This window comes from Erythrolamprus reginae, chromosome 1 (assembly GCF_031021105.1).
Source record: "Erythrolamprus reginae isolate rEryReg1 chromosome 1, rEryReg1.hap1, whole genome shotgun sequence".
NCBI lineage: Eukaryota > Metazoa > Chordata > Lepidosauria > Squamata > Dipsadidae > Erythrolamprus > Erythrolamprus reginae.
Window position 1 is genome coordinate 350,722,579 of NC_091950.1, and position 13,966 is coordinate 350,736,544.

Sequence of the window (13,966 nt, forward strand, 5' to 3'; positions counted from 1 at the left end):
ATTTCTACAACTCCTTCTGAAGATGTTCCACAAAACAATGAAAACTTGGCTATTTTTCAAAGGTTTGGGGACAGAATAATCGTTGAACCCCTGTAAGAGTTTGGTGGTATACTGTATTTTGGTTCCATTTTACATGTGTTTTTGAATACATATCTTTTGTTACTATTGATTACCTGGGCAAACGCCCCCCTCGCCACAGCTGAAAGATGAAAGATGATTTCATTGTATAGTGGTGGGGTTTTTTTAGACAAAATGCTGTCAATTAGAGATTTACTATAGTGCAGCATTTCAGTTAATGTGCTGGACCAGCCAGATTCAAATCTGTTTTCTGCCATGGAAACTTATGGGATGACTTTGAACTACTATCATCACTCAGGCCGACCAATGTTAGATGGTTATTGTCAGCGGTCGGCTACTACCTGGAACCCTAAATTGCATTCGCCGCCATGGCTCGTAAGTGCTTGCGGGGCCAGTGCAATTTTTTTTCTGCACCTGTGGAGGTAGCAAAATCGTGCACGGAGCCACAGGTGCACCTGTGTTTCGGCATGCGCGGAAGCAAAATAAACTTTATCAAAACACGGACGTACCTGTGGCTCCGTGCACAATTTTGCTATTTCCACAGGTGCAGAAGCAAAATCGCACTGGCCCTGCAAGCACTTACGAGCCGCAATGGCGAGCACAATTTAGCGTTCCAGCTTGTAGCCCACTGCTGGTTATTGCAGGCAAAAATGAGAGGATGTAATGCTGTACACGAAACCAGCACATCTAAATTAACCAAAATATTTTTACAATCCCAAAGGCATGTCACAACTTTTGAGCACCACTAATGTTTGGAAATAAAAAGTTGAAAAAAATTGACATACCCTACAAGTGTATAGGGCACTACAGTATGAGCTTCTAAAGGATCTTTGAAGCTCTGAACCTAATAAATAAAGAATTAAAAAGGAACATGATTTCTGATCTGGTTCAGAACGCCAGTCATGTATCTGTTTGTACAACGGGGCTGGGCTGGGAACAGATCCAGCTTAGAAATGTCAAGATATTTTGATAAACATTGTTCCCACTCGTCATGACCTTCTTCAATGGCACATCCTCCTGCGTTTCAAGGTTTTTACTGACAAAAGTGAATTGGGAATTTAGATATCAAAATAGATATGCACAAATACCAAACACAAAATAGCAGACAATGCCATTTATCTCTCCTTTATATTCTCCTCATAAGCTAGTCAACAGGTATAAATCAGCATATGAGACAGATTTAGGAACTTATTTTTCCTCAAATCGATGTATGTACTTTCAGTGCTACCTAGTTATTTTATTTTGACATGCTGAAAAGGAAAGCAAATAGTGCTTCATCTTAGACAAAGAGAGAGAAAATAAAAGCTTCTAGCCTGTGCACCTGCAACATAGAAACATAGAAGATTGACAGCAAAAAAAGACCTCATGGTCCATCTAGTCTGCCCTTATACGATTTCCTGTATTTTATCTTAGGATTGATATATGTTTATCTCAGTCATGTTTCAATTAAATTACTGTGGATTTACCAACTGTGTCTGCTGGAAGTTTGTTCCAAGCATCTACTACTACTTTCAGTAAAATATTTTATCACGTTGCTTCTGATCTTTCCAACTAACCTCAGATTGTGCCCCCTTGTTCCTGTGTTCACTTTCCTATTAAAAACACTTCCCTCCTGAACCTTATTTAACCCTTTAACATATTTAAATGTTTCGATCATGTCTCCCCTTTCCTTTCTGTTCTCCAAACTATACAGATTGAGTTCATTAAGTCTTTCCTGATAAGTTTTATGCTTAAGACCTTCCATCATTCTTGTAGCCCATCAATTTTGTCAATATCTTTTTGTGGATGAGGTCTCCAGAACTGAACACAGTATTCCAAATGCAGTCTCACCAGAGCTCTATACAGTGGGATCACAGTCTCCCTCTTCCTGCTTGTTACACATATAGCTATGCAGCCAAGCATTCTACTTGCTTTTCCTACCGCCTGACTGCACCGTTCACCCATTTTGAGATTGTCAGAAACACCAACACTACCCCGGTCATCTGTGCTCCATTGTGTGCATCAACTAACTCAGGGCTCCGTTGACCCACTCATATGTCACAGTGCCCACTGGCAGTCATTCCCAACTCACCTGTAGCTCCCACCAACCTGCCTCCCCACGCTTGCTTGAAACTCCTGCCTCTTCCTGTTTAAACCCCAGACAATCCTGGGATTATTGCAGCAGTGGGGACTGCCATTGCTAATTGATGTGGTCATGCCACATCTTGCTCAATGACCACATCACTTAGTGATGGAAATATGGGTCTCAATTGCAGTCATAACCTGTACATTTTTATCATGTTGGCAGATTTAATTTTCTCTAATTTAGGATTGTTTTTTCCTGGTTCTATTATACGGTTGCTGATATTTTAATTTCAATGGTTAATTTCATTACTGCTGTGCTTGGTTGGGTTGTCTTTCCCCAGGGAATTGATTCCTGAGGTTCCTACTGATCCACTCATTCCATATAATTATCTTTTTAAATATAAAACACCAAATGCCTTCAGCATACTTGTTTTCAGACCTTAATTCTCTATGGGCTCCGTATATGTGTTTGCTTTTTAGAGTTGGAAGTTTGGGAAAAAGAAAAAGCAGATGCTGCTAAATGTCTACAACAACCATGAGGGAGAAAAACCACAACTGTTCAGAAGGGGCATTGATCTTACTTAATACACTTTTTCTCATCAGGTGGAGCCAGAATTCAGGATGGGTTGTCCTCATCCAGTCAGAATGAGGACTGAGTCTTACTTTTTGCTAGACCTGTCCTCCTAGGACCCAGCTTTGATGAAACCAAAAAAGCAGACTCAACGTGGCCACCAACCAGACAGTCAACATGTAGGCTCCCCTTCCTGAACCCGCCAAAAAAAAGGGAGACCACCATGCAGTGGTGCAAGTCAGTCCAAGGAAAAAAAAACCAACAGCAACAACGGCAGTCCAACAAACGAGGAGTATGTAGAAACAGACCCCCTCAAGGGAGGGGCTGAATGCTAGCTCCACCCGATGAGATCAGGTAAAACCAACACCCTTCTCCATCATGAGTGGAGCCAGCATTCAGGATGGAACATAGCAAAACCAAAAGTCCCCTGAATGGGCACAGTCCAAGTCCGATTCAGTGAGACTCCTCAGGGACCCTCTCAAGACCCTATGGCCAAAGGCTGCAATTTTGTAGTGGTGGATAAACTGAGAAAGGGAAGCCCAGGTTGCCACCCGACAAACTTCTGCCAAGGATGTCTGGATCACCCAGGCCACTGATGTTGCCACATTATACATAAAGTGGGCCATGATCACACCGGCCATGACATAGCAGTGAGTTTGTATGCCTCACAAGATGTTCAAAGGATGCCTGTACCAAAATGTCATCCAGCTTACACTGGACATGCATGAATGAACTGCCATAGTCACTAGCACCTTCATGAAGATCCAGGGGGCAGAGGAAAGGCCAAAGGGAAGAGCCCTGTATTGGAAATGCCTACCTCAGTGATGGGCTACCAATTTTTTTACTACCACACTGTGGGTGTGGCTTATGCGTTTTGTTTCAACATCTTTCAGTGCAAATTGGGTGCTCTGGGGTGGAGCTCCAAATTTTGCTACCGGAACTGCGTCCCTGACCGTTCCCATAGGAGCCCATCACTGGCCTAGCTGCATAACTGGAGGTATTGCCAATGAAGGTGATTAATCGGTATATTTAAGTAGGCTTCAGTCAGGTCCAAGGTAATGAGGAAATCACCCTTTCATACACACTGCAAGATAGATATAAGGAATGCATCTTGAACCATCTATATTTAGTATACCAGTTCAGACACTTAAGGTCCAGAATTGCCCTTTACCCCCAAGGCTTTGGGGACTGCAAGCAGGATGGAATAAAACCCTTGCTCTAGCTGGTCCTGGGATAACAATGTTAATAATCTATTTCAAACCTATTCACTACACTTCAGACATTTCTAAGTGACTATTAAAATCAACACTCCTTCCTGGTTTTAGTACTACTAGGATTCCCTGAAAGACTAACCCGAGTCTCACAGACATTGCCTAGTTTTAATAATATATGATATTTATCTACACTATATGCATTAGCAGGATAAACATTACTCCTTCCAATATAAAACATTATTTGTAGTTCAAGGTTGAATTGTGGAATATTTGGTGCTCTCTAAAAGTGGTTGTTTGATTACAGATATTTAGTTTACCCAAGTAGATTACATTAAAGGTGCGACACCCCAAAATTTTTGTACACCACAAACTGGTTCCATAGATATTTTTCTGTGGACTGGAAGGGTGTGTGGTTTCATATGTTGCCTGCATCCCAAGGATGACGCTTCACTTAACTGCATGGCCTAGTTTCTGGCATGCTGCAGCCTGGTACAGATCCACAGATTGGGGTTTGGGAATCCCTGCATTAAAGAATTCAAATTAATTATGTTACCTAGTTAGGTAAGGAAAACTTAGAGACCACTAAGAACTCCATTACTCCTTCTTTTTGTTTTTAGACTGATAAACAATTGCCCATTTGCAGATATACAAAAAGGTTTGATCCTCCAGTCTGTATGCATGTCAATCATTGCTGGACTGTTCATTCATTATTTATTTATTTATTAGATTTGTATGCCGCCCCTCTCCGTAGACTAAACACATATGATGGTACTGCAGTTCTTTTGCCAGATTGCTTTATATAATAGCAGATGAAAAACGTTTTTAGTTTATTGATCTGCAATCATAATTGTGATCTAATTCTCAGTTTTATTATAAACAGCTTTTAGCAGAATGCAAATACTTACATTTAACTATTGCAAAGTTATTTATAGATCACCATATTCAAAACAATTTGCACCAAATTATTTCACACAAATTAAAAAATAATTAACAATAATATTCTCCAGAATCACAAACTTCATTACAAATGCATTTCATTTCCTAACAGGATGAATTAATGAACATAAACATGAACATCAATGTGCAAATGTATAGGTTTTTTACCCCCCCCCCCAAACCAGTGAGAAAAGAGGCAGAAAAAAATAGAGAATGCTACACATGAACATTTTTAGAATAATCAAAACCAACAATCTGATTAAAGTACAAAGGATAGCTACTGCTTGAATGCAAATTACTCAAATGCAAATAAAATCCAAACATAAAATTCAATCTATGTATATGACGATTCTATCAAAAAGAGTCTCAGAAGGATTTCTTTTAAAGTCACATTGGAATATTATTGTGCTTTTTAAAAACAAATATTTCAGTAAATATTTATTAGATCTGGCAGATATGGAGAGCAAAATGTGGAATGACCATTAGATCAGGGGTTTCCAACCTTGGCAACTTTAAGGCTGGTGGACTTCAACTCCCAGAATTCCCTAGTCAGCAGAAAACAAATGCAGATAACAACTCATTATTGCCATCTAGTGATGTCAGTTTCTTGTAGCCCAGACCCAGGAACCCAAATATAAATTACTATCTATGTATTCCCTCACATGGAGCTTAGCTGCAATATTTGCTAAAAAAAACCCCACGACATGGTTTTTCAAGAAAAGAAAAGTTTAGAAATACCTATCGATCCCTGCTGCAGGAATTAAAGCACTTTAGTATTTTTTAACAGGATCAATACATCTCTCTTCTTGGGTACAAGGTAATCAGGGATAAAAAGTGACAATTTTATACATCATGTCAAATAGTTTAAAAATTCCAATATTGTATCCCTGGATTGAATTGTTTTATGCACAATCTCTTTAAGGGTTTTTCTCTGTCAAACAGAGTAATGGAGTAAGATTATTAGATGCCCAACTATCAGATAGATGTATCTGTCAAGTGGAGTTACCACATATGCCATGATAAAGAAGGATATGTTTTATCAGAATATGATGAGAGAAAAAAAACAAAGGAAGAAATTTAGCTATATAAATATATACACAGTGTGAAAATGATTTACAATTTACAATGGACATGGATTAAGAATAAGTTAAATAAAAAGTGGTTTCCATAGCTTTTTTTAATAAACATCTCAAAAAAGATTCATTTTTAATATTCCTTTTACAAGCACATGTAATATTGTTTGATATGGTACACACAACCTATTTATACAAAATGATGTGGTTTTGCTTCTTTCTGCTCTATCTGATTTGGTTTGGTTTAAAGAGGCAGGGTACAAATAGGAAACCTGATGAGAAAGACCATTTTCTCCCCCCCCCCCCAATACTTCTGATTTTAATCAATGGAAAGTGCAGTGTGGTGGCCCAGTTTTGTCTCCAGGCAGTTTTATAAATTGAAGCACCTCTAGCTGCTTGATGCTATGATCCCCTCGAAAAGTTCATTCAAAACGTGAAGAGGTGCTTGCGAGTTAAAAGTGAAAAATGTTTTTGTGGCACTGAGATTTCAAACGTTCTTCTCCATTCTCATAAAATTGCTACTGCAATTATGGATATGAAACAGATCCTGGGAGAGAATGCACAGAACTGGTGCTTGAAGCTTGAGGCGAGCAGGTTGCCAGGTGCTGTCCACCTGAGCCAGCATCTTCTTCATTAGTCTCTTCCTTCTGTAGAGTGTTTTGGGATGGGCATTCAAAATGTACACAATGAAATACCTGAAAGAACAACAGAGAAACTTAAAATTAAAGCACAAGCGAAGGTAGATCTAAATGATTTGCATCTGGCTTAAACATGGAACATATAGACAAACCAAATACTGTAACTTAATTTAGTATTTTAATTATTATTTTTATTTACTCCACAATTCCCTTCAAATATCAATTCACACATATCTTTAGATATAACAATAACATATACCGTATATACTCGAGTATAAGCCGAGTTTTTCAGTCCAAAAAATGGGCTGAAAAACACAGCCTCGGCTTATACTCGGGTCATTAACAAAGTCACCACACGAGGGCGCCATTGCTTGAGCCAGAGCGAGGAGGCACCAGCTTTTGTCTCCTCTGGCATGCCGTAGTTCCTCTCCCTAGCTCAAGCAAATGAGGCAGCCATTTGCTCCAACCGAGGGGAAAAAAGTAATGGTGAGTATTAAGTAATGGTAGTTGCTGTCCTTGCTTGGATAGGATCTAATAATGTATTATGAGGCAGAGCTAGACAGGAATTCTTTTTCTATTTGTCTATCTTTCTATCTATCTATTTTTCTATCTGTCTGTCTGTCTATCTATCTTTCTATCTATATCTATCTGTCTATCTATCTATCTATCTATCTATCATCTATCTATCTGTATCTATTTCTATCTATCTATTTTTCTATCTTTCTATCTATTTTTCTATCTATCTATTTTTCTTTCTTTCTATCTATCTATCTATCTATCTATCTATCTGTATCTATTTCTATCTATCTATCTGTCTGTCTGTCTATCTATCTTTCTATCTATATCTATCTATCTATCTATCTATCTATCTGTATCTATTTCTATCTATCTATCTATCTATCTATTTTTCTGTCTGTCTGTCTGTCTATCTATCTTTCTATCTATATCTATCTATCTATCTATCTATCTATCTATCTATCTATCTATCTATCTATCTATCTATCTATCTATTTGGTTTTCTATGCTGATAACCTCACAGCAGCTAATGCTGAAGCTCTTCTTTGGATACACTTGTTTGTTTGTTTGTTTGTTTGTTTGTTTGTTTGTTTATTTAATTGGATTTGTATGCAATCCTTCTCCAAGGACTCAGGGTGGCTCACAGCATATATAAAAACAGAACAATAATGTAAATCCAATTAATGATGAGAAGGAATCCAGTTTTGAAGGATTTTAACTCTTAGGTTTTAGCTTTGTTCCTGATCGAGCTACTTTTTTTACTTTTTAATTTATTGTTAATATTGTTAATTTGTTTACCCTCTTTTAAATTTACAGAGCTAGTTTACTGGTTTTCTTTAAAATAAATATTCTAAAACATGTCTCAATTAATGTAATTTTATTGTTTTCCATTTTTATAAGTTACCAGTAGCCACTGCATTTTCTAACCTCGGCTTATACTCGGGTCAATACGTTTTCCCAGTTTTTGTGGTAAAAATTGGTGCCTCGGCTTATACTCGGGTCGGCTTATACTCGAGTATATACGGTATATTTATACATTTTAATTCTATCAATCCAAAATCAATCTTGTTTTGCACCTATTTTCTACTCCTATTCATTAGTCTGTTTTTCTTCTTTCTATTACACTCTCTTCCCCTCTATCTCCAACTCCTCCTTCTACCTTCTTACCCTTCTCTCCCCATCTTCTTCTTTCCACTCCTTCTCTTCTCCCTTCTTCTTTCTATTTCCTCTTCCTCCCTCTTTGCCTGAGTGCCTCATCCTGATTCATCTCGTTTTTAACAGATTGAAAGTATATTCCAAACTTTTAAATTGATGGTGCATTCCCTATAATTATTACTTTATATCATTTCTATGTATATAACTTCTTGGTCTAGGTATATGTTACCAATCTAATACTGCTACTTCTTAGCCTAGTTTTGTCTCCTGGGTCAACCACCAGTTAGTTCAATTTTTATTCCAAATTAATTACTATAACTAAACTTTACAAGATAGTTTTTATATCTCGTCTCTTAATTTTAGGCCATGTTGCTTCCTCCCTTTCCTTAATACCTTACTCATCATTTTATTTTTTTTATTTCTATCAATTCTAAACACCCAATTAAAAATCAAGGTTATAGTTACCAATTTAAGTTAGGATCTCATAATCATAATAATTATTCATTCTAACATCTTATATTCCTCCAATCAAAATTATTTCAGTATTACATCAAAGTTTTGGATTACTGTATACAAATCCTATATCGAACACCTCTTATATAGAAAAATAATGATTATCCAATTGATAGATTTTTCCAACATTTGGACTACAATTTAATTTAATACAGCCAATCTTGTACAATCCTTCGGGATTGGGCGGCACAGAAGTTGAATAAATGAATGAATGAATGAATGAATGAATGAATAAATAAATCTAATATAAAATTGTAACCTTACACAAAAAGTCTTTTAATTAAATAATTATATTGATTGTTTAATCAGAACTTATAAACCATTAATGTCGATTATGAAAGTTCAGTATAATATAGTCATTCTAAAATAAAAAGATTCTATAATTTCCCACTATCATACTACATTTAATTTATTCAATTCCCTCTTCATTGACTAAGGGCCACATTCATTTCCTTCCTTTAACAACAATATGCAATTTAATACATGATTATGCAGCGCTTTCAATTTGATGAGAAAAAATAGAAGTAGTGTAGGGTTTCCTGCCTAAGCAGGGGGTTGGACTAGAACAGTGATTTTCAACCTTTTTTGAGCTGCGGCACATTTTTTACATTTACAAAACCATGGGGCACATTGAGGGGGGGGGCAGCTAAAAAAAGATTGGACAAAAAAATTATCCCTCCCTTTCGCTCTATTTCTCCCTTTTTCTCTCCCTCTTTTTCTCTCTCTCTCCATCCTTTTCTTTCTCTCTTCCTTCTTTTCTCTTTTTTGCTCTCTTTCTCTCTCCTTCCCTCCCTCCCTCTATGTCTTTCCCTCTCCCACCTTCCCTCCCTCTTTCTCGCTCTCTCTCTTGCTTTCTTTCTTTCTCTCTCTTGCTCTCTCTCTTGCTTTCTCTCTTGTTCTCTTTCTCTCTCTTGCTTGCTTTCTCTCTTGCTTTCTTTCTCTTGCTTTCTTTCTTTCTCGCTCTCTCTCTCTTTCTTTCTCTCTCGTTTTCTTTCTCTGAGCTTCGCGGCACACCTGACCATGTCTCGCGGCACGCTAGTGTGCCACGGCACACTGGTTGAAAAACACTGGACTAGAAGACCTCCAAGGTCCCTTCCAACTCTGTTGTTGCTATTATTATTACAAATGTTTCAGGGCTATATGAGCATTGAAATAAAATATAACTTCCCCCAGGTTATACTGCAATTTTTTAGGACGAAGCGCTATATAAGGCACTCTTGCAAACCTTCTTCCCTTCAGAACTGCTGCACAGTCTCAGTATCTAGAAGGATAATCCTGAATTTAAGATGATCCAGTATAAAAAAGAAAAGTAGACCAAATAAACAAATACAAAATCTGCGCAACACCAAGTTTCCCAACTTGTTAACACAAGTGGAGCACTTCTATCTAGAAATAATCTTGATCTTTTCCCCCTCACAGTAAAAAAATATATACAACCTATTTGTATGTGCCAAATTTAACTGTAAGAAACCAGTGTCCACAACAGCATAAGACAAGGGGAATAATCATACATGGAAAGAATAATAATTGATTAAAATCACCTGCCCTACAATAAACCACTTCCTTTATAAAACCAATTTCTCATCACATATTCCAATCGTAACCACACCGAGAAAATTCGCATTGATATACATAACGCTACAAGCATACCACTCTTCTCCCTACTTCTGGAAACAGAAAAATACCTCCAAAACCAAAGATAGTGATAGAATCCAAGGGAAATAGCAAAGGAAGGGAGCAAAACTGGTTGGTTATGAAGCAAGCAAAGTTACGAAGTAAAGTATAAGCTCTGTTGAGATTTACCAAAAGTGTTAAAAGTTTTTTTAAAGTCCAACCTTCAAAAACATCCACATTTTCCAGAAATAATGTCTGCAGTCATTAATTTGTTTTCAGCAGCATCTTTTCAATTTATATGAGAATTTTTTCACTATTATTTTGGGGGAAAGTAATCTTCCTATCAATATCTCAGGGTTATGTTCCCTAAATGTGAAGAAGCTGACTATAATTTACAAAGCCTAAATGATTAAAGTGGTCCTCATTTAATGACCATGCATTTAGTGACTGTTCAAACAACCATGCCGAACAGGTGATAGTTACAACCTGTCCTCAAAGTTCTGGCTCTGCAGCATTTCTGTGTTCACATGATTGTAATCCGAACACTCACTGCCGATCTCACAATTACATCATTACAGCAAACTGTGGTCATGTGATCTCAATTTCTGATGTTTCATCTTGGCTATTTCCTTTGCTGTAGAGTTAACCAAGAAGACATACATAGTTGACTAAATTTCACAATTACTCTCTTGTTCATAAACAACTGGTACTTAATTTTTTCCATCAGACTTTTCTGATTGCTGATGTGTTTGCATTGTTTTTAATTTTCATTGCCCTAATAAAATTATAGATTTTGTAAGTTTTAAAATATTGTTTAATTTGCTGTATTTTTGCTGTCTTGATTATTTATTTAATTTTCACAGAAATATTAGATAATTGTGGAAAACATAAATCACACTTTAATTCAAAGTCCAAACTGAATTTCTAAGTATGAATAAATATTGAGCTGTGAAAACATAATTCTTATATTTCATGGCTATGGTTTTAGCTTATTTATAAAACTGGCAACAACTTTGGAACAACTTGACATGATATCAATTCTTTATCTAAGAAATACTAGTCTAAATGTTAGGCGCTGTACTAAAAGAATCCAAAATTGCAAAAGTGTTGTTCCTTAGTAGGGAAGACTCCAATCATGTGCAGTAACAGTGTCAATTGTTGAATTCAGGCAGATTTATAAAGCAGAGAATGATAATTTAGTGATCCCTAATATTCTCGATAAAGTATCTTTGTTACTTCTCTCTTTAAATGTGGAAAGTGTTTTCTGAAACAAGAATTATTCAAAAGAGTAAAACGTACTACATTAATTAGTATATTTTTAAAAAGTGAACTCTTTTAAAGGTTTAATTTATGGTTGATATAATCATCACCAGCCTATGGCAGAGAGATTATTGTATTTCACCTTTATGTACATCTGTAAAGTAGCAATTCCTACACTGTGCCACTGACAGCAGTATCGGCTCTGGTCAAAAGTAGAATTTTGAATGAAAAGAAAAACAAACTTTGATTTATTCTAATCAAGTGCAAATATGTTTTAATAAGCAACATCAAATGCATGAAAAAAAACTCCTTCAACCTAAAACAGGTATGGAAAGACATTTAACCAACTTTAATTATTTGACACAGCATGACAGAAACCTGCCCCTTTTTATGTTTGTGCCTATTTTGAAATAAATAAGTGGTGTTTTGTACATGTGAGCTCTGTTAATTCAGTAGTTAGTTGGGGCTTCAGATTCATTATTTCAGCTTGATCTCATCTGTAAGACTTTAAATACTGTAGGTATGTGAAGCACATCTATTGCTTTTAGCTCAATGAAAAATGAGAATTCCAGTAATTCCCTGATCGTGTCACTGAACAAAAGCTTTGAAAATTATCTCTCGGGCTCTTCGTTGGCAACAGATACATCTTGCAAGAGAAAATTTGTCAAAGACTTAAAAATATAGTTTTGATTGCTATTTGTTCTATATATTTGTGGAAAAGACAATCGGATAATACGTGCCACTGGAGTGAGATTATAAAGCCTTAAATAACTTTAGTGCCACCAGTGGTATTAACCAAACCTGAAATTTAGTTAATACCGTTTGAATATGAATTATAAAAAGTAGTTAAAATGCTACTAGTTAAATAGAATTGCCACCTAAGGGGGATACACTTTTATGATTAACAGTTACAACAATTCTGTCTGTCTGGACATTTGCTTTAGATTGATGAGGAAGATGCTGAATTTTAAATGACAGAAGCAGATTAGCTAATAATATCCTATATCTTAACATCTTTCTGCTTATGGTTTAAAATACAAATAAATCTCTTGTAAAGCACCAGAAGGAATCATTCCAATGACAGTACTTCTGTAAAATGTTCGTTTTTAACATTCCTGTTTAAACTGATAGTTAATGCAAATTAATTTCATAGAATAACACCGGAAATGAATAAATATTATCCAACCGGTAAATACCTTCACCATGTCTGTCACTTTATTTCTATCTGTGGATTGTAAAATTATTATCTCGCCCTCTTTTAATGATAATAGGATTTTTAATGATTTTAGCTGACTGCTATCTCTTTGGAAGAGAGAGCTAAAACAAATAACTGATGTAAAACCACATTTTCAAACATTAGAATACTTTCTCCTTGTTTTCTCATCTTTGCTGCAGCCAAAAATCCAGGGGTGGGTTCTCCCTGTTCAGATCAGTTCACCTGAACTGGTGATGTCATGATGATGTCACCAAATCGGATCTGTTGGTGCCGATCATGGGCACTGTCATCATTTTTTTTTAAAAAAAAATTCTTCTAAGCATGTGCAGAAGCTGAGTTTCCGACACCATCTTGTTTTCAGCTTTCTTTTTTAAAGAAAATTGTTTGTTTTAGTTTAATTTTTTTAATTTAATTTTTCTTCTGAGCAGAGTTTCTAACACTATGCATGTGGTCGCCATCTTGAAAAGACAAATTGGCAGCGAGGTAAGTTAAAAGCCAGCCCTGCTTGGGTCCCTTCAATCTTTCATTCCTGAAAGTTTCTTTCTTGCCTCCTTCCCATTTTTATTTGGTTTTCTCTCCCAACCTGAAAGTAAAAGGAAGCGGGGGGGGGGGGGGGGAGGTGCTGGAAGTAGACTCTGGGTGTGTTTTTTAAAATGAATGTGTATAGTTTTAGAAGAGGTGTGTGTGTGTGTGTGTGTGTGTGTGTGTATACAGAGAGGGGCGGCATACAAATCTAATTAATAATAATAATAATAATAATAATAATAATAACAACAACAACAACAACAACAACAACTTTCATATACAGTATATATATTTGTGTGCCTGTGTGTAATATATATGTACATATATGGCATATATACATAGAATTAAATGGTATATTTTGGATGTTCAGTATTAGTAACTAGATAGGGAAACTGTATCTCGCTGAGGCCTTTGAGGTGAGGAGAGGCCAGGCAACCTAACCATAACTCTTTACGTAAGTGACGTCAAGTTGGCCACTCCCACCCAGTCACATGACCACTCGGTCACACAACTGCTAAGCCACCTCCAACCAGTCACATGACTAATAAACCACAGCTAACGAGTAACATGACCATTAAGCCACTCCCACAAAA

The 13,966-nt window shown here is 36.5% G+C and overlaps 1 protein-coding gene across 4 annotated transcripts in view; it reads right to left on the minus strand.

Annotated features, from left to right (window-relative positions):
• Positions 1 to 4,774: 4,774 nt before the first annotated feature.
• The window catches only part of BTBD9 (BTB domain containing 9), a 170,414-nt gene continuing 161,222 nt past the window's right edge, over positions 4,775 to 13,966 (minus strand). For all 4 annotated transcript variants that reach the window (XR_011557492.1, XM_070734259.1, XM_070734261.1 and 1 more), the window contains one exon: positions 4,775 to 6,631. Coding sequence is in view for 3 of the 4 variants with exons in the window: in XM_070734261.1 (XP_070590362.1) it covers positions 6,424 to 6,631 (208 nt within the window). In the remaining variant the exon portion in view is untranslated. The remainder of the gene's footprint in view (positions 6,632 to 13,966) is intronic.